At 37.8% G+C, this 20,763-nt stretch overlaps 1 protein-coding gene and 1 non-coding gene across 2 annotated transcripts in view; one reads left to right on the forward strand and one right to left on the reverse strand.

Annotated features, from left to right (window-relative positions):
• USP32 (ubiquitin specific peptidase 32) overlaps window positions 1-20,763 on the reverse strand; it is a 241,238-nt gene that overhangs the window by 6,511 nt on the left and 213,964 nt on the right. The window contains 6 exon segments of the mRNA XM_030294593.1: window positions 685-876; window positions 9,249-9,286; window positions 9,289-9,368; window positions 10,288-10,361; window positions 10,363-10,375; window positions 14,466-14,650. Of these exon segments, the coding sequence (XP_030150453.1) occupies window positions 685-876; window positions 9,249-9,286; window positions 9,289-9,368; window positions 10,288-10,361; window positions 10,363-10,375; window positions 14,466-14,650 (582 nt within the window).
• LOC115501950 lies at window positions 4,890-4,996 on the forward strand. Its single transcript, XR_003964990.1, has one exon. It is a non-coding gene; the product is annotated as a U6 spliceosomal RNA (small nuclear RNA).

Here is a 20,763-nt window from a genome sequence, read left to right on the forward strand (position 1 = left end):
CGCACACTCTCAAAACTAAACATTAAAAAATATTCTTTTAAACATATCTATGCCTTACAGTAACATTTGCTATGATACTTCTACCTGTACAGAAAAAATTTTCTTAAATGAACAGGAAGATCTGTCACTTCAAACTCTCCTGATGAGCAACAGAAGCATCTTCTATTCCATGAAGGAAAAAGGCAGAAGTAGTAAATCACGTGTAAAAGAACACATAAGCCCAAGTGCACCTGTGTGCTTGTGCTGTGGCCATGTGACCAAGCACAGTGGGACTGGAGACTGAGGGTCAGCTGTACTTCTACATAAGAGCCTAAAGGGCGAGCATAAAGATTCTCTCTCTAGAGCCACAAGTGCTTTCACCTTCTCCTGAAGTTCAAATTCACCAAGACGCAGAACTTGTGGCACTTCTCACATACTGCACTGAACTACAATTAATGGTCTCTCTCTCCAATTAATGACTTCTCTCTCCTTCTAGCGTGTATGCTCCTTCAGAGCAGAACTGGTAATAACACGTGTAGAACAATTAATCCCTGTGTGCAACACAAAATCCTTGCACAGCACAAGTGTTTTAAGCACTGCCACAGGGAAGGTTTTATTCTCAAAAGTAACAAAATTCCTATTAGTTCATGGCTTCTTTCTTTTATGCTAGGCTCCTGCTCTCTCAGAGGCAGGGCTGAAACATACCAGGATAGGGGGAAGCCTCCAGAGATCCAGCTTCTTGGTTGCCAAGCAGTGGGTCTTACACTTGGAACAATAGTACATCTCATTTTCCCCTAGTTCCTCCTCACTGGTGAAAGCACGGAGGCAGCTGTCCAGGTTGATGGGCTCAGCTTGTGCTCGCCGACTCTGTTCTACACTCTCATGCTCATCTACAACCTGGAAGTGGAAGGAATAAGAGGAATTAGAAAAGGGGTGTAAGGGAGGAAAGGAGTTTAAAATGATCCCATGGCTATGTATCATGTTAGGTGACTCACTCTCGTTTTACTCTACATGAGGAAAAAGAAAACATAACCCAAACTAGAGTCTTTGAGCAAATACCATACTTCCACATTTACTTCCAGAATTACATCAGTAACATCCTGGATTAAATTTCTATTTATATGACCATAATAGCTTTTCTTGAAAATTTTCTGAATTCTTCAAAATGACAAAAACAAGGAACTGCCTATTTTACAACTTTTTAATTATAATGGTATGTTTTATTTATATATATAAAAATATATATTTGTATTTGACATATATATATATATATACACATATATATGTATATTTATATAAATCCAAAACAGTATCATTTCAACATGTGATCAATAAAAGAATTATTGATGACATATTTTAGATTCCTTTTTACTAAGTCTTTGGAACTATAATACTTCTTAATTTGAATCAGGCACATGTAAGTGTTCAATAGCCACATGTGACTAGTGGCTATTGCACTAGTTTTTTACAATTTTTACAATTCTGACATCCTGAAACAGTTTATATGTGAGCTCACCCTCAAGTCAGGGGTGATGAGATTAGGCCATTTATTTTCAACCACAAAGACAGAACATTATCAATATGCTGCAGGCTTTGTAGAGGCTAGGAGAAATAATATCACTGGAACACAGATGCCAGTTATAGATTAAATAAGAAAGGGTATCAGAAAAGTTCACCAGGAGAAGGCAACATACCAGAGCATGAAACCTCATGGGATAAAACTCATCTGCATAGTAAAGTCATGTAACAGAGTTACCAGAATACCATGTGTATCATCTGTTTCCTGCCTCATGGGGCCTTTTCATCTGAGGTGGCAACAAAGAGATGGCAATAAAAGCAAGAGCAGGCTCAAAAAAAACCTATGTTGAGAAGGCCCCTAATACCTGCCCAAATCTCTCTAGTTCTATTGACCAGCATGCTAGACTTTGGAGTAAAAAGGACATAAGTCTAATAAAGGAGAGAGAGCAGAGGAGGTAGTGTGCATGTGTGTTGGAAGTAGTGTGGGGTCAGGAAGGAGAGGAGGACGTACCTATAATGCAACAGAAAAGGAAAAATTCTCCCTCTCCTGTTCTTGGTTGCCACTTAACAGCAATGGAGAACCATAGTGGGTGAGGCCTAGCACCAGGACTTTGAATGCTACCATAAGACTTCACACACAGATCTTTTCACCCCAGCACGGGGCCTCCACACTCACTAAGTCCAACAATAAGTGCCTCTCTTTCTGGGCAAAGGGCACACACAGGTCCATCACCAAACTTCTTATTCTGTTCCCTTTTTGAACTCATGATAGAACATTGAGCTGCCTGGCTGACAAACTGGCATGGCTCAGCACATTCAGTTTACAACAGGTTTTCATGTGTGGCTTTTTCCTGACATGAGAGGATAGCTAAGTCACAGGCTGTCAAATGCTAGGGCTGATCATGCAATTAACAGTTTTAGCATTGCATCACTGTCCACTTCTAAAGACCTCATATAAAAAGAGGAACTTAGAGGAAAGGCCTCTATTTCAGAATGATAAATGTACCTTGACTTTAGGTCACTGCCTTCTTTCCTGATACTAACTTTCATCTTTTTTTTTTTAATTTTTTTTTTCAACGTTTATTTTTTTTGGGACACAGAGAGACAGAGCATGAATGGGGGAGGGGCAGACAGAGAGGGAGACACAGAATCGGAAACAGGCTCCAGGCTCTGAGCCATCAGCCCAGAGCCTGACGCGGGGCTCGAACTCACGGACCGCGAGATCGTGACCTGGCTGAAGTCGGACGCTTAACCGACTGCGCCACCCAGGCGCCCCTAACTTTCATCATCTTTAGAGCTGGTCATCTGAGGGAAAAACTGACATGCTTCAATGTCAGTGGAAATATGTTGCATCATGGTTGCTGGAATCAGAGTAGAAAAAGAGTAATATTCTTTTCTCATAGCCAGTTAAACATTATCCCTATTATTTCCATCAGGGATGCTTTATGGCCTACCACAAATTACAGTAAGCTGGTAAAGATACTGTTGATCTTTATTGACTATATTTCTTATGGAACACACAGGCTAGATGGAGAAAGGGAGGAAGGTTGACCAAAAAAAATGCATCTGACAATAATTTTTATTTACCAATAAAATTTCCCTAAATGACAAAGATTCCCTTTTTACCTCTTGGGATCCATTCCCAGATCCTCTACCACTATTCAAATAGTTTAAATCACTCATTGGCACCCTCCTCCTTCTTCTGCTTGAAAGCTTCTCCTTAACACAAAACATAAGGAATTGGGGTGCCTGGGTGGCTCAGTTGGTTGAGTGTCTGACTTCGGCTCAGGTCATGATCTCACAGCTCGTGAGTTCGAGCCCTGCGTCAGGCTCTGTGCCGACAGCTCAGAGCCTGGAGCCTGCTTCGGATTCTGGGTCTCCCTCTCTCTTTCTCCCCTTCCTCTGCTCATGCTCTGTGTCTGTCTCAAAAATAAATAAAACATTAAAAAATTAAAAAGAATTAAAAATTAAAAAAAACAAAACATAAGGAATAAAGTCATAGCTTTCTCACATGATAAAGAATATTAGAAAAAGAGGGAGGTATAAGAAGCTATCTAGTTCAATTATCTATTGAGGAATGTGAAGTCTAAACAGGTGAAAAATAAAAAGACTAAGAGCAATGGTCTTTTTTTCTGTTTACCAAATAAAGCATTTACATAGAAATTTTGGAAAGCATGGAAAAATATAAAAAGGCAGGGAAACTTTTATTCTTAATACAAAGACAAATATTGTCAAAATATTGGCAACTTTTCTTCTGTCCTTTTCCTAAATAGTATATATTTTTTAATATTGAAAAGATTTTTTAGTATATGCAGTTTTATACTTTGCTTAAAAAAACAAAAAAACAAAAAACCATGAGGGGTGTCTGGGTGGCTCAGTCAGTTAAGCATCTGACTTCAGCTCAGGTCATGATCTCGCGGTTTGTGGGTTCGAGACCCGCGTTGGGTTTCTGTGCCGACAGCTTGGAGCCTGCAGCCTGCTTCTGATTCTGTGTCTCCCTCTCTCTCTGCCCCTCCCCTGCTCACGCTCTGTCTCTGTCTCTCAAAAATAAATAAATGTAAAAAAAAAAAACCCCAAAAAACAAAAAAACCATGATACCTCTTTGGCTAGGTTTATTCCTAGGTATTTTATGGTTTTTGGTGCAATTGTAAATGGGATCGATTCCTTGATTTCTCTTTCTGTTGCTTCATTATTGGTGTATAGGAACATAGGAATGCAACCGATTTCTGTGCATTGATTTTACATCCTGAGACTTTGCTGAATTCATGGATCAGTTCTGGCTGTTTTTGGTGGAATCTTTGGGGTTTTCCAAATAGAGTATCATGTCATCTGCAAAGAGTGAAAGTTTGACTTTCTCATGGCCGATCTGGATGTCTTTTATTCCTTTGTGTTGTCTGATTGCTGAGGCTAAGACTTCCAGTACTATGTTGAATAACAGTGGCAAGAGTGGACATCCCTGTCGTGTTCCTGACCTTTGGGGGAAAGCTCTCAGTCTTTCCCCATTGAGGATGATATTAGCAGTGAATCTTTCATATATGGCTTTTATGATCTTGAGGTATGATACTTCTATCCCTACTTTCTTGTGGGTTTTATCATTCTTTTATCAAGAATGAATGCTATATTTTGTCAAAAATCGATACACTGAAAACTACAGAAAGCTTATGAAAGAAATTAAAGAAGACACACACAAAAAAAGGAAAAATATTCCATGCTCCTGGATTGGAAGAACAAATATTATTAAAATGTCGATACTACCCAAAGCAACCTACATATTTAATGCAATCCCTATCAAAAAAACACCAGCATTCTTCACAGAGCTAGAACAAACAATCCTAAAATTTTTATGGAGCCAGAAAAGATCACAAATAGAGCAATCCTGAAAAAGAAAACCAGTGCTCGCTTCGGCAGCACATATACTAAAATTGGAACGATACAGAGAAGATTAGCATGGCCCCTGTGCAAGGATGACATGCAAATTCGCGAAGCGTTCCATATTTTTAAGACATCCAGATGGCCAACAGGCACATGAAAAGATGCTCAACATTGCTCCTCATCAGGGAAATACAAATCAAAACCACACTCAGATATCACCTCACGCCAGTCAGAGTGGCCAAAATGAAAAATCAGGAGACCATAGATGCTCGCGAGGATGTGGAGAAATGGGAACCCTCTTGCACTGTTGGTGGGAATGCAAATTGGTGCAGCCACTCTGGAAAACAGTGGGAGGCTCCTCAAAAAATTAAAAATAGACCACCCTATGACCCAGCAGTAGCACTGCTAGGAATTTACCCAAGGGATACAGGAGTACTGATGCATAGGAGCACTTGTACCCCAGTGTTTATAGCAGCACTCTCAACAATAGCCAAATTGTGGAAAAAGCCTAAATGTCCATCAACTGATGAATGGATAAAGAAATTGTGGTTTATATACACAATGGAGTACTACGTGGCAATGAGAAAGAATGAAATATGGCCCTTTGTAGCAACATGGATAGAACTGGAGAGTGTTATGCTAAGTGAAATAAGCCATACAGAGAAAGACAGATACCATATGTGTTCACTCTTATGTGGATCCTGAGAAACAACAGAAACCCATTGGGGGGGGGGGGAGGAAAAAAAAAGAAAAAAAAAAGAAAAAAAAAGAGGTTAGAGTGGGAGAGAGAGCTAAAGCATAAGAGACTCTTAAAAACTGAGAACAAACTGAGGGTTGATGGGGGGTGGGAGGGGGGGAGGGTAGGTGATGGGTACTGAAGAGGGCATCTTTTGAGATGAGCACTGGGTGTTGTATGGAAACCAATTTGACAATAAATTTCATTAATAAAAAAATAAGAAAATAAAAAAATAAAAAAATAAAAAATTTGAGATAATCAGGAAAAAAGAAAAAGAAAAAGAAAAAGAAAAAGAAAACCAAAGCTGGAGGCATCACAATACAGACTTCAAGTTGTATTACAAAGCTGTAATCATCTAGACAGTATAGTACTGGCACAAAAACAGACACTCAGATCAATGGAACAGAATAGAGAACCCAGAAATAGACCCACAAACGTATGGGCAACTAATCTTTGACAAAGCAGGAAGAATATCCAATGGAATAAAGACAGTCTCTTCAGTAAGTGGTGCTGGAAAACTGCACAGCGACATACAGAAAAATGAACCTGGACCACTTTCTTACACCATACAAAAAAAATAACTCAAAATGGATGAAAGACATAAACATAAGACAGGAAGCCATCAAATCCTTGAGGAAGAGAGCAGGCAAAAACCTCGTAGACCTCAGCCGCAGCAACTTCTTACTCAACAGGTCTCCAGAGGCAAGGGAAACAAAAGCAAAAATGAACTATTGGGACTCATCAAAACAAAAAACAAAAAACAAAAACTTCTGCACAGCGAAGGAAACATTCAGCAAAACTAAAAGGCAACTGACCAGAATGGGAGGAGGATATTTGCAAATGACCTATCAGATAAAGGATTAGTATCCAAAGCCTATAAAGAACTTATCAAACTCAACACCCAAAAAACAAATAATCCAGTGAAGAAATGGGCAAAGACATGAATAGACCCTTTTCCAAAGAAGACATCCACATGGCTCACAGACACATGCAAAAATGCTCAACATCAAAAAAAAAAAAAAAAAAAAAACCCACAAAAATTTTTTAAAAAATATTAAAAAACAAGAAGGGGCACCTGGGTGGCTCAGTCGGTTGAGCGTTCCGACTTCGGCTCAGGCCGTGATCTCACAGTCCTGTGAGTTCAAGCCCCACTCAGGCTCTGTGCTCACGGCTCAGAGCCTGAAGTCTGCTTCAGATTCTGTGTCTCCCTCTCTCTCTCTGCCCCGCCCCCCCCCCCGCCCTGCTCTGTCTGTCTCTCTCTCTCTGTCAAAAATAAATAAACATTAAAAAAAATAAATAAAAAATGCTCACATCACTCATCATCAGGGAAATACAAGTCAAAATCACAATGAGGTACACCTCAACACTTGCACAGTGGCTAACATTAACAACTCAGGCACAACACATGTTGGAGAGGATGTGGAGAAAGAGGATCTCTTTTGCACTGCTGGTGGGAATGCAACCTGGTGCAGCCATTCTGGAAAACAGTTTTGTGGAGGTCCTCAAAAAATTAAAAATAGACCTACCTACCACCCAGCAATTGCAATAGTAGGTATTTATCCAAGGGATACAGGTATGCTGTTTCAAAGGGGCATGTGCACCCCAATGTTTATAACAAACAGCACTACTGACCATAGCTAAAGTATGGAAAGAGACCAAATGTCCATTGATGGATGAATGGTATTATTCTTCCATCTTCAGATGGAAGATGTGGTATATATTATACACATTTGCAACTATGTGGTATGGAACTAGAGGGTATTATGCCAAGCGAAATTAGAGAAAGACAAATATCATGACTTCACTCATAAGGATTTAAGATGCAAAACAGATGAAGATAAGGGAAGGGAAGCAAAATAATATAAGAACAGGGAGGGGGACAAAACAGAAGAGACTCATAAATCCAGAGAACAAACAGAGGGTTACTGGCAGGGTTGTGGGGGGGGGTGGGGGAGGGGATATGGGCTAAATGGGGTAAGGGGCATTAAGGAGTCTACTCCTGAAATCATTGTTGTGCTATATATGCTAACTAACTTGGATGTAAATTAAAAATAATAAAAAACCAAACAAAGCCATCACATCATTAAGTATCATGGTAATCATGGTAAAGTGCTCGCTTTCGGCAGCACATATACTAAAAATGGTAATCATGGTAAAACTCCTGGTAATCATCATTTTCAATGACTGCATATATTTTATCAATTTATATACTATGCTTTATTTAACCAATCTTCTAATGTGGGACAAATACAAGTTGTGTCTAATTTTTTTAGTGTTCTAAAAATGCTATGATGATTATTTGTCAGCATTAAAGTATTTCCCTAGAATAAATTCCTGGAAGGGAAATTACTGGAATAAACAACATAAAATATATGGGTAATAATGTCAATTTTGAACCAAGGTAATCACTTTGTCTACGTGACTCTCTAAGCACATGCAGAAACCACAGGTAGGAAGAGAAATTTAGTAGGAAGAAATTAGTCATGTGGCCGCAGTCCCCACCAAGCAGGATATCTCATAGCAAGTTGGTTTCCATGGTATCCTAAGAGCATCACTGAAAGTGGAAATGGGGTGAGATTTAACAGGTCACGTAGGCCCTTCTTTCTATAAGCAGGATGTCCTCCAGAGCTTTTCAGATCATACACTGGAAATTTCCATCAAGAGCCACATAAATGCAAAAGCAACTACAATTCTTCATGTAACTAAAAAAAAAAAAATCCGTTGATGCTGTTGCTTTTATTTCTCCATCAGATTCATCATATCTCTATCCACCAACTATCTAGCCAATCTATCGTTCAACAATTATATTATAAAAATTTAATATTTTTATAATATTAATATAAATATTTTATATTATTATAATATATATTTATTTTATATTATTTAATATATTTATATATCTATAATAAATATATTATATATAATACACCTCTACTATCTTTCTATTCTCCATATCTTTCTCTCTCTTTCCCTGTTTATCTTTCTCTTCTCTCCTCTCTATCTCTTACCTCCATATCCCTATATCCCCCTTTCCTCTTTTTCTCTCTCGCTCTCCATCCCTCTTTCTCTTTATCCCCTCTCCCTCTTTTTTTCTCGTTCTTGGCGTTCTTCGTCTTTTTGAAGTCATTTTCAAAATAAAAACTGTTTTCCCAGTAGAGGATGCTACAGTGTGACAAGATAGCCATTGAGATACATTCTTAGGTGCCCAGTCTTGCAACATTCACACTCTTTCCTTAATTTTTCTGGTCACTATGCCCAGTAAGCAGCTGTAGCCCTGGGATGCCGTCGAGCTAAGTACAGTGTTACTAAATGCTGCAGCGTAATAATAATTAATAAATAGCAAAGAGGTATTTATTGCTTGGAGGCCAACAATATAATGTCTTAGTCCATACCCAGAATTTCGAGATGTACTTAGTAGTGTGGTGTTTTTGAAATGTAATGTCCCAGTACAAGTACTCTGTAAGTGGGAAAACTGAAAACATTCCATGTAAATCATGTCAATATATTAAGTGGCTTAGAGAATACCAATGAATGTTTTTCTGATTGTATTTAGATCACCGAAAACAGAAATGTCACAATCAGTTAAACTGGAAAAATTTTTACTTATGAAAACTACCATCTTATGGTGGCCTTGAGTACTTACCCTTTCTTGTGATGTTTGATAGCGGAGGTGAAGAGCTGTGGGTCCCAATCTACAGCAATATAGGCATTTCCAATGAAAGGCCTTGTCTTCTCCACAATCAATTTACAGCCTCTGCAAAATCTAAAGGGACGAAAATGATCTACTAAGGAATGAATATTATGAAAGAATCAACATTTTCTTTATCAGAAATATTATCTCTTTCTACTTCTCCACTTTCTTGGGTTCAGAATCTGTCATGGGGCCTCTAACTTAAGACTGATAAATGTATGAATATGTATTAGTAATTATTTTTATTTCAGGGAAGCATGCTCATTACTTCTCAGGTCTTTGGTTTTTCAAAGCACTTGATAACCATTTGTTAATCCACATGAATGTGTGGACTTTATGGAAGATAAATGACGCGGGGATTGGATATTGAGATAATATACCTCTAAGAAAATTCTAAATTTAGTCATTTAATACTCCTGAGGAAGGACATCTGATATAACAATGCCTATTTCCTTGTTTGTAACGTGGCACACTAAATAAATGTTTGTAAAAATTTATGGGAAGGGAAGGACCATGACAAAGCCATGATTTCAATGCCTATTTAGATTCCATTTGCTAAGGTCTATTATAGTTCTCTGAAGGTTGTTGACTTTAGCACTCAGATATTTCGCAAGCTGCAACAATACTGACCAATCAGTCTCCATAATTCTTCTAAAAGTCAAAAACAGACTTCCACGAAGTCTAGTAAGTAGACTATGTTCTACTGGGCTCAGAATGCTAAACTGATTTATATAAGGAGCAGAAGGTATAAAATAATAAATATTAATCATAAACTATGAATTTAAAGAGGATCACAGAGTTTACAAAACCAGCTAAGGCAAAACTTAGCTATGGACCACATAAGAAAAAAGATGAATCAACAATTGCGATGTTTATTTCAAGCTTCTTATTATTTAGTATTACTTCTAAAAACTGGAAACCTTATGCAAAAGGTATAATATCTGAAGCTGCAATGCTACTAAAATTTTTCTTTTGCATTAAGATTACTTACCTATACCATGGGCACCAAGCACAGGAGTTCCCATCTTTCTGCACAACTCGTAGAGTGAATGGATACTGATAGCCCCATACTGTCATCACTGAAACAGAACATAAACAAAGAGTATAAAAAACATTTTTTTTAAATTGATTTTTTATTTTTTTAAATTTACATCCCAATTAGTTAGCATATAGTGCACAATTCAGAAGTAGATTCCTTGTGCCCCTTTACCCATTTAGCGCATCCCCCCCCAAAATCCTCAGTTGTTCTCCATATTTAGGAGTCTCTTCTGTTTTGTCCCCCTCCCTGTTTTATATATTTTTGTTTCCCTTCCTTTATGTTCATCTGTTTTGTCTCTTCCAGTCCTCATATGAGTGAGTCATATGATTTTGTCTTTCTCTGTATTGACCAGTTCCATTCATGTAGTTGCAAATGGCAAGATTTCATTCTTTTTGATTGCCGAGTAATACTCAGTTGTGTATACATATAAACCACATCTTCTTTATCCATTCATCGTCAATAGATATTTGGGCTCTTTCCATACTTTGGCTATTATTGATAGTGCTGCTATAAACATGGTGGGGGGCATGTGTCCCTTCGAAACAGCACGCCTGTATCCCTGGATAAATGCCTAGCAGTGCAACTGCTGGGTTGTAGGGTAGTTCTATTTTTAGTTTTTTGAGAAACCTCCATACTGTTTCCAGCGTGGCTGCACAACTTGCATTCCCATAAAAAACATTTCTATTTGAGGTCTCAACTCCTTTTCATTTTTCTTTAAGTAACCCTAGGAAGGGGCATCTGTCAGAGCAGTATGCTCATGGTTGACAGTTCAATGCTAGTTATTTTAACCCATTAGGAGCAAGCCCTCTACCAACCCCACTCAGGGCTCCCATGCTGTATCCCTGTTACAGAAGGTAGACAGACTAGACTGCCAGATGTCTCTAAGAGAGGCCATGTGGTCCACACAAAATTTTAAGATAAGCTAATAACCTTATAAGCTAATAAGCTAATCATGAAATCAACTACCAATTATCCTTCAGCCCTAATTCTATCACAAGATTTAATTCACATTAAACTAATTAGACTTTCCATGACAAGAACATTGCCACAGCACAGAAGCCGAAAGATCATAATGGTTTTTAGAAGAGCGGACTATATATAATATATAATATATATATATATATTATATAATATATATAAAATATCTAATATATAAAAATATATATAAATAAATATATATTATATATATATAAAAAGTATATCTTATATTGACATATTGCCTTTTTTTTTAAGTTTTTGTTTAAGTAATTCTAAACCCAATGTGGGCTCAAACTCACCACCCTGAGATCAAGAGTCACATGTTTTTCCAACCGAGCCGTCAGGCACCCCAGAAGCGTTCTTAATCAGAATCCTGATGTGGTACACTGTGAGGCACCCTTTTCCCTGCCTTAACTACTCAAAGCTATAAGCTACCTAACATTTTTAGAGCAATGTCTTTTAACTGCAAGACGCCTTGATTCTCCCACTTAAAACAAGTATTTTTCTTCATCCTTGCCCCAATAAGAAGCACGCAAGACACCACATTTGGCAAATGGTAGTAGCTGTTACATGGTTGCTAAAGGTAATGAAACCGTGATAAGGACTTTGCCACCTCCAAAACGTTCAGTTCCAAATATCCTATTTTGCAATAGCTACCTCCTAACTTTTTAAATCGCTTATTCAAGTATCACTACTCTAACAATTCTTGACCAAAGAGAAATTTCTAATTACTGCTCTCAAATCCTCACTTTCCTCCTTATCCACTGTCGCTCAAAATAATCATCTTTTATATAGATCCTCGATTCCAGGAATTTGTCCATCTAATCTAAACATTCAAATTTATTGACATTAACACTCACAAAAATAGAGAACTGTACAATGAACCCCCATGTATTGGTCACCCAACTATAATCATCATCAACCCTCAGCCACTTTAATTCACCTATATCCTTAACCTAACTCTATAGATTCTTTCATTCCATTAAAAAAAATGGGAAAATATACATAAAATTTACCATTCAACTTTTTTTTAAAAGTAGGCTTCAAGAACAGTGTGGAGCCAAACATGGGGATTGAACTCACAACCATGAGATCAAGACCTGAGCTGAGATCAAGACCTGAGCTGAGATCAAGAGTCAGACGCTTAAGCAAATGAGCCACCCAGGCACCTGTACCATTTAACCATTTTTAAGTATACAATTCAGTGACATTAAAGGCATTCACAATGCTGTCTGTGCAACCATCACCACCATCCATCTCCAGAATTTTTTCATCTTCCCAAACAGAAACTCTGTACCATTAAGCAATAATAATACTCCTTTCCTCCCAAACCCTAGTACCTCTAATCTAATATCTGTCTATGAATTTACCTACTCAAAATGTCTCATAAAAGTGAAATCATACAGTATTTATCCTTTTGTATCTGGCTTATTTCACTTAGTATAATGTTTTCAAGGTTCAACCATGTTGTAGTGTGTATCAGAACTTCATTCCTTTTTATGGCTGACAAATACTCCACTGTATGTACATACCACAGTTTATCCATTTGTCTGCTGATGGACATTTGGGTTGTTTCCACCTCTTGGCTATTGTGACCCACTAGGTTATTTTGAAGGAAATCAGAGGCATTTTATCATTTTCATTCATAAATATTTCATTGTGTTATCTCTAAAAGACTCTTATTTTTTTATTGCCTGTAGGACTATTTTCTCTTTATTCTAACCTCCATGCCTTCATCTATACCATTCCATCTATACTAAAATAGCTTTTGCAAAGGTCACCAAAGACTGCCATTTTATCAAGTCCAGTGGTCAGTTCCCAGGCCTCTTTTTACTAAAGCTCTCTGTAGCATTTGAAACTGATCATTCTTCCTTTAAACACTTCTTCACTTCTGGGACACCACTCACTCCTAATTTTCTTCTTTCGTCACTGGCTGCTTCTTCTCAATCTCCTTTTTTGTCATTTTTCAACCTCTAATGTTGGAATGCATCAGGAATTACAATTGGGGGGGTGTCTTCTCTATCTCTTACTCTCTAACGTTATCATCTGGTCTCAGGGATTTAAATACCAACTATTTGTGATGACACCTATATTTTTATATCTCCAACAAAGGACACTGAAGTCTATATCCCACTTAAAAATATAACATACATGTTGAATTTAACTTGATTCCTGTCATCTCTTGCTCAAACCTACTCCTTCCTCAGTTTTCCTCACATTAAATGTTACCACCATTCACAAACAATTGCTCAGGCTGATAACCAAACTTGGGTTCCTCTTTCCCTCATACTCCATATCCAATTCATTAGCAAGCCAGGGAAAAGTCCTCATCTGGAAGTTCTTCAATTTAATCACACTTTCACTTCAAATTTAATCTTGCCCTATTGTCATTTTTACTTAACATGACATTCCTCAACTAAATTGCTTATTATTTGCAGTTTTCCTTTAAGATTTATTCTTTTTCTTAAATTACTTTTTTTTTTTTAATTTGAGGGAGGAGAGAGAGAGGAGAGAGAGAGCGCGCACAGGGGAGAGGGGCAGAAGGAGAGAGAGAGAACCTTAAGCAAGCTCCACACTCAGCAAAGAGCCTGACGTGGGGCTTGATCCACAATCCTGGGATTATGACTTGAGCCAAAATCAAGAGTCAGACACTTAACAGACTGAGCCATGCAGGTGGCCCTCCATGTTAAACTAACAAGGCATGGAAACAATCCAACTGAATCATTTGTTATGGTATGGGGATTTTTCAGAGTTCATGTATAGAAATGTACGTGACTGTTTCCATTCTGCATTCCAGCAAGTTGAGAGGATACAAACTCCCTGGTGAATTTATACTCCCTAGTTTTGCAATAACAGAAGTCAAGGATAATACCTGAAGCATTTAAAGCATTAGCAGGAGGGACTTCAGGTAAGAGAGTACAGAATGAAAGGATTATTAGACACTAGAATGTCTAGGTCATGAAAGGAAGTTGTACAGTCTCTCCTACTCAATAGATCAAACCACATGGTTGAATTATATGCTTTCTGGATGGCTCTTCAAAGAGTGATTAACTTAACATGGAATGTGTCCTATATATTACATAGAATTCATATAAATTCTTCTTCTTGAGTTTGGAAACCACCTGTCCAGGCTTATCCCCCTCTCAACTCACCAATCCTGAGCATGGTTACTGGCTTCCTGAGGTGGGAGTGGGCTGGCTAATCGAGACACCTGAATCCAGACCGCATCATACAGGTCCTTCTTCCGGGTATGCACAGTACATGGAACAATCAGTGGCATTCCAAAGAGGCTGGGGCGATTCTTCTGAGATGAAAGGAAATACAGTTCTGTCCTCATCTGTATGTACAAACAAGAGAAGAAAGGGCTGAAAAGACAGGCCTTTGATTCCTCCCTTTCATTCTAAGGCAGCCAATAACAGGCAACAGTATCATTTTCAAAGTAGTCCCTACCACACTTCTCTTTATTTATAAAACCACGTTTAATTAATATAGAGAATATGGTTATTTAGAGTGGAAGGTTGAAGACTGAAGTATTGCCAGTTTTAGAACTGCTATCAAACTTTTCAGCATTTAGTATTTTCAAACTAGTTTTCTCTGATAAATATTTCTCACACACACAGAACCACATGTAAAAACTAGTAATAGTTTCCCTAACTCAAGGTTTTTAAAAGCACTTAAAATCCTTTCTCTAGAAAGGATGCCAGTAAACCAAACTGCCTCAAAACACAATTTTCTAATAAGGTGTTGACAGCTGTTGTTAGAGCAGCAATTCCTAAACTGTTGGGAAGATATGAAACCCAGCCATTTAATGTTATAACAACTTATGCACCTTCCTAAAAGTAGCTGAGCTGACTTTAGTCTTTTTGTTTTTAATTATGTGATAGAATAAAGTAAAGTAAACTTTAAAAATATTTGCTTTTAGTATGTTAAGGAGATTCCTTAATATAGAGATACTGCACAGAAGTAGCTTGGAAATGGCTGCTTAATAAAACAAAAGTTTAGTATAATAAAAGGTTGACTGCAATTCAGGATTACTCAAAAAACTGCTGAGCACTTGGACATTTAATTCTTTAAGTGTGGTCTTTGTGTAGTAGTTAGAGAAGCTAAATCAACAACTTACAAACTCACCAACGGTTAGCTAGTTTCTTAAAGACTTCTATTTCAGATTCTCAAGCATTTTATCTTGCCATTATTCATTTTTTAAATTAAACCATTTTTTTTAAAAGATCTTACTTTTAAGTAATCTCTACACCCAACATGGGGCTCAAACTTACAACCATGAGATCAAGAGTTGCATGCTCTACCAACTGAGCTAGCCAGGCACCCCTTGCATTATTCATTTAAGCTTAGCTAAATACATGATTCTAAGACTGTATTTCATGTGCTGATGTTCTTATAAGACTCACAGGTGATATGTGGACAGAATTCAGAATAACTATTTTTCAAAACCTAAAAACAGGGGCACATGGGTAGCTCAATCAGTTGAGCATCTTACTCTTGATTTCAGCTCAGGTCGTGATCTTGTGGTCATGAGATCAAGCCCTGCATCAGGCTCTGTGCTGGATGTGGAGCCTGTTAAGATTCTCTCTCTCCCTCTCCTTCTGCCCCCCACCCCTGTGTGCACACTCTCTCTCTAAAAAAACAAACAACCAATAAAACAAAATCTAAAAATATAGGTTAATTCTTCTCTCCTTAAACTTCTACTGTTCTTCCACTCTCTCAGCAGATGACTTATTTTACTAAATAAATGAGATCATCAAAGCAATGACCTCTTCATTCCTCAGTGTAGCTCTTTTCTAACCCACAAAAAATTTTCATCCTCTTGAAGGTAACTTCTCCCAGTACCACTGGGAGATACTACTCAGTTCCTCATGGGAATAACACTCCCAGCTTTCCTATACCAGGAATCCTCCCTTTGCTCTCTCCTAACAACTTTTCCTCCCAGCTGGAAAAACTCATTTGGCCCAACTGTTCAAAGGAGTTTTGCTCCATTTCTTTACTCGGTTATATTGCGAAACTTCAATTTTCACTCTTTTGATTTCTCTGATCCATGTAAACCACTTCTTTCTTTCTTTTTTCCTTTAAATTGACTTTTCCTTTATTTGTCACATCAATACCGTTTTCCCATTTCTCTATTTTCTGAATATTCTTGCCTAGGTTGCCTTGTCTCATTCTTATTCATCTTTTACCTTGTAGAAAGGAGGAGACAAAAATAAACTACTTTCAAAGTAATTCAATCATGAGATCAGAAAGGTCTGAAAGAAGTGGCAATAAAAATGAAGAAATGGTAATTCAAGTAGTATTTTAAAATAAGATATTAAGGGATGGGGCCCCCTGGGTGGCTCAGTGGTTAAGCATCCGATTTCGGCTCAGGTCATGATCTCACAGTTCGTTGAGTTCAAGCCCCGCGCTGGGCTCTGTACTGACAGCTCAGAGCCTGGAGCCTGCTTCGGATTCTGTGTCTCCCTTCCACTATGCCCCTCCCAACTTGTGCTCTTTCTCTCAAAATGAAAGAATAAATAAACTTAAAAAAAAAAGAAAGAATAAGGGTTGCCTGGATGGCTCAGCTTGTTGACTGTATGACTTCAGCTCAGGTCATGATCTCATGGTTTGTGAGTTCAAGCCCCCACATCAGGCTCTGCTGTCAGCACAGAGCCCACTTAGGATCCTCTCTTCTCCTCTCTCTCTGCCACTCCACCACTCGTGCTCTCTTTCTCTCAAAAATACATTGTTTTAAAAAAAAAAAAGAAGAAGAAATTAAAGGGCATAGTGATATACTGAATATAGGGTTTTAGAAGAAAAGGGGAGAAAAAAATCTAAGGATACTCTCAGCCTTTAGCTTTTAGCATGGAAGAATGGTGTTGCCTTTCACAGAAATAATAGGAAAAGGGACTTGACTTGAGACAGACAGATGGTAAAATCAATTTTAGGTATTCCTAAAGCACCTGTCTAGATCATGAAAGAAACTGGAAATCGATAACTGGTTAAAAGGTGAAAATTAAGAGTTGACAATGTGGCTTTATGGTCTAATAATTACAAAAAAACTGTATATAATGCTTTAGCACTTACCAAGTGCTCTATAAAACATATTCATGAAAATTCAAGAGAGTGGTTTTCCAAGACTTTTTAAAAAGTACATAGAATTCTTAATTTATGATCTGATAATACTTGGTTAAAAAAAAGAGAGAGAGACACATAGGGAAATGCTGATGGGAGTAGTTGGAGCTGTACTTAAAGCCAATACCAAGTACAAATGGATGCCTTAATTCTCTATCCACTCATATAATCCCATACAATCCTGTCTAGAACGTGGCCCATAGAGTGTCATCTACGTTGTCAGGTGCTCACTTTAAGTCATGAGTTATTAATTCAAAAGGGTAGACAAGTATATTTTAAAGAATTATCACAAGCAAATAGCTGTATAATCACTAGTCAAAGACAGAATACAGCTAGCACTCCAAAAGCCTCCCTCTGCTTCCTCCCAATCACAATTTCTTCCTTCCTTCAAAAGTTCAGTTTTTCTAATTTTATGGTAATCACTTCCTTGCTTTTTCTTTATAGTTTCATAGGCTATGCATAAAAACAGTACATTTCATTTTCCCTGTTTTTTAAAGTTTTTATTTATAAAAGAATCATATATTTTATATTCTTTTGTGTCTGGCTTCTTTTCCACATTAGGTTTATGAAATTCATTTATGTTGGGTACAACTCTAAATTCATTCATTTTCATTGCTGTAGAATATTCTATCATATGAATGTCTCAACTTCCTTATCCTTTTTCTACTACTAATGGACATTTAATGTTTTTATTTTTTGTTTTCAGCTTTGGGCGATTACAGATAATGCTGCTAATGCTAATGCTGCTGAATGAATATTCTTGTACATATCTCCTGATACACACGTCTGTTTGGTAGATGCTTAAAAGGAGAATTGCTTACCTTTAACTAGAAAACTACTTTCCAAAAGAGCTGTATTAACTTATACTCTTATTAGCAGTGTATGAGAGTTCCTGTTGCTCAAATATCCTCCTCATCACTGTTAATCAGTTTAAGCTGCTCTGGTGGGTGTCCGGTGTGATATGCTAATGGAGCTTTAATTTGTATTTCCCTGCTTAGTAGTCTGGCTGATCACTTTTTTCATATGGTTACTGGCTATTTGTATATCCTTTCTGTGAAGTGCTTATTTAAAATTAACCATTTTTTATTCAAAAAATTTTTTATTGAGAAAGGGAGAGACAGAATAAGCAGGGAAGAGGGGCAGAAGGAGAGAGAATCTTTAGCAGGCTCACACTCAGCACAGAGCTGAGGCTCAACTGTGGGGTCAATCCCACAACCCTGGGATCATGACCTGAGCCAAAATCAAGAGTCAGATACCCAACTGACTGAGCCACCCAGCGCCCTGAATTGTTTTTTAATGATTTATATGAGTTCTTTATATTTTCTAGATTGAGTCTTTTTGTGGTTATAGGAGTGGCAGACATCTTTGACTCCAAGACTTGCCTTTCTATGCAATGGCATCTTTTGATGGAACTAAGTTTCTTAATTTTAATGATGTCCAATTATTAATCTTTTCCTTTATGGTTAGTGCTTTTTGTGTCCTATTTAAGTAGTCTTTTCCTACATCAAGGTCATGAATGTATTCACCTATTATCTTCTAGGAGCTGTTTTATTTTTTTGCTTTCATATTTAGTTCTGTAGTCCACCTGGAATTGAACATTATGTGGTAAGAGGTAGGTGTCAAGTTTCATATGGCTATTCAATTATCTCAGCACCATTTACCAAGAAATTGTCTTTCTCTCACTGCTCTGCAATGCTATCTTTGTTATAACTCAAATGTTCATACATTTTGTGAATCTGTCTCTGGGTTCTCTATTCTAAACCACTGTTAACTACTTGTCTTTTCTCATACCAATATCACAATGTCTTAAGTACTTAAGTGTTATAAAATAATTGTAATATCTGTAGCTCAATTCGTCATGCTTTACTCTTTTTCAAGAGTGTCTTGGTTATTCCAGTGCTTTGTATTTCCACATTTTTTTTAAATTTTTTTTTACTTTTTTTTATTAAAAAAATTTTTTTTAGGGGCGCCTGGGTGGCGCAGTCGGTTAAGCGTCCGACTTCAGCCAGGTCATGATCTCGCGGTCCGTGAGTTCGAGCTCCGCGTCAGGCTCTGGGCTGATGGCTCAGAGCCTGGAGCCTGTTTCCGATTCGTGTCTCCCTCTCTCTCTGCCCCTCCCCCGTTCATGCTCTGTCTCTCTCTGTCCCAAATAAATAAATAAACGTTGAAAAAAAATTTTTTTTTAATTTAGTTTGAGAGACAGAGAGAGCAGAGGAGGGGCCAGAGAGAGAAGGAAAGAGAGAATCCCAGGCAGGCTCCGTGCTGTCAGCACAGAGCCCGATGCAGGGCTCGAACTCACAAACCATGAGATCATGACCTGAGCCGAAACCAAGAGTCAGACGCTTAACCAACTAAGCCACCCAGTGCCCCCGCCCCCTGTTTTTTAAGTTTCTTTATTTTGATAGAGCACAGGAGGGGCAGAGAGAGAGAATAATTTTTTTACTTTTTTAAGTAAGCTCTGTGCCCAACATAGGGCTTGAACTTATGACCTCAAGATCAAGAGTCCCATACTCTACTGAATGAGCTAGCCAGGTGCCCCTCTGCTTCCACATTTTAGCATCAGCTTATCAAGTTTACATACACGAGCATACATACACATAGTAAGCATTTATATTGGGATTGTGCACTGAATCCGTAGATGAGTTTGTGAAGAACTCAGATCTTTGAAATATCTGGTCTTCTAATCCATGAACATGGTCTATTTCCCTCAAATATTTGAGTCTTCTTTAATTTTTATCAATATTTTTATTGCTTTCCATATAGATACCTTGTGTATCTGTTGCAGTTTATTTCTAGGTACTTAAATCTAATGACAAGTGCTATCAGTAAATCTCACTAGTGAACAGCAGAGGGAGAAGCAGAAGATCATGTAAAGATGGAGGCAGAGATTGGAGTTAGAAGATAAGAAATGCCTATGGAAGTTGGAAGAGGCAAGGAAGGATTCTCCCCTAAAGCCTTTGGAGGGAGCACAGCCCTGGTGATTTCAGATGTCTTGAGATACCTATAGAACTATGAAAGAATAAATTTCTGTTGTTTTAAGCCATGAAATTTGTGCTAATTTGTTACAGCAGTCCTAGGAAACAACTTGTTTTTACCCAAGAACGTTCCTGTTTCTCTCCAAAAAAACAACCAACCAACCTCCAAATACTCCATGCTTACATGGCAGAGAAGATGTACATGCCCTACATGAAAATATGGGAGACACAAACTTTTAAAAGGGAAGTAGTTATTTGGATGTAGCAGCCATCCTGTTGCTGCTTAATGTGAGTGAGGAATGAACTTCAAATTTTTAAAAAATGCTTATTCATTTTGTGTGTGTGTGTGTGAGAGAGA

Source organism: Lynx canadensis, chromosome E1, assembly GCF_007474595.2.
Source record: "Lynx canadensis isolate LIC74 chromosome E1, mLynCan4.pri.v2, whole genome shotgun sequence".
Classification (NCBI taxonomy): Eukaryota; Metazoa; Chordata; class Mammalia; order Carnivora; family Felidae; genus Lynx; species Lynx canadensis.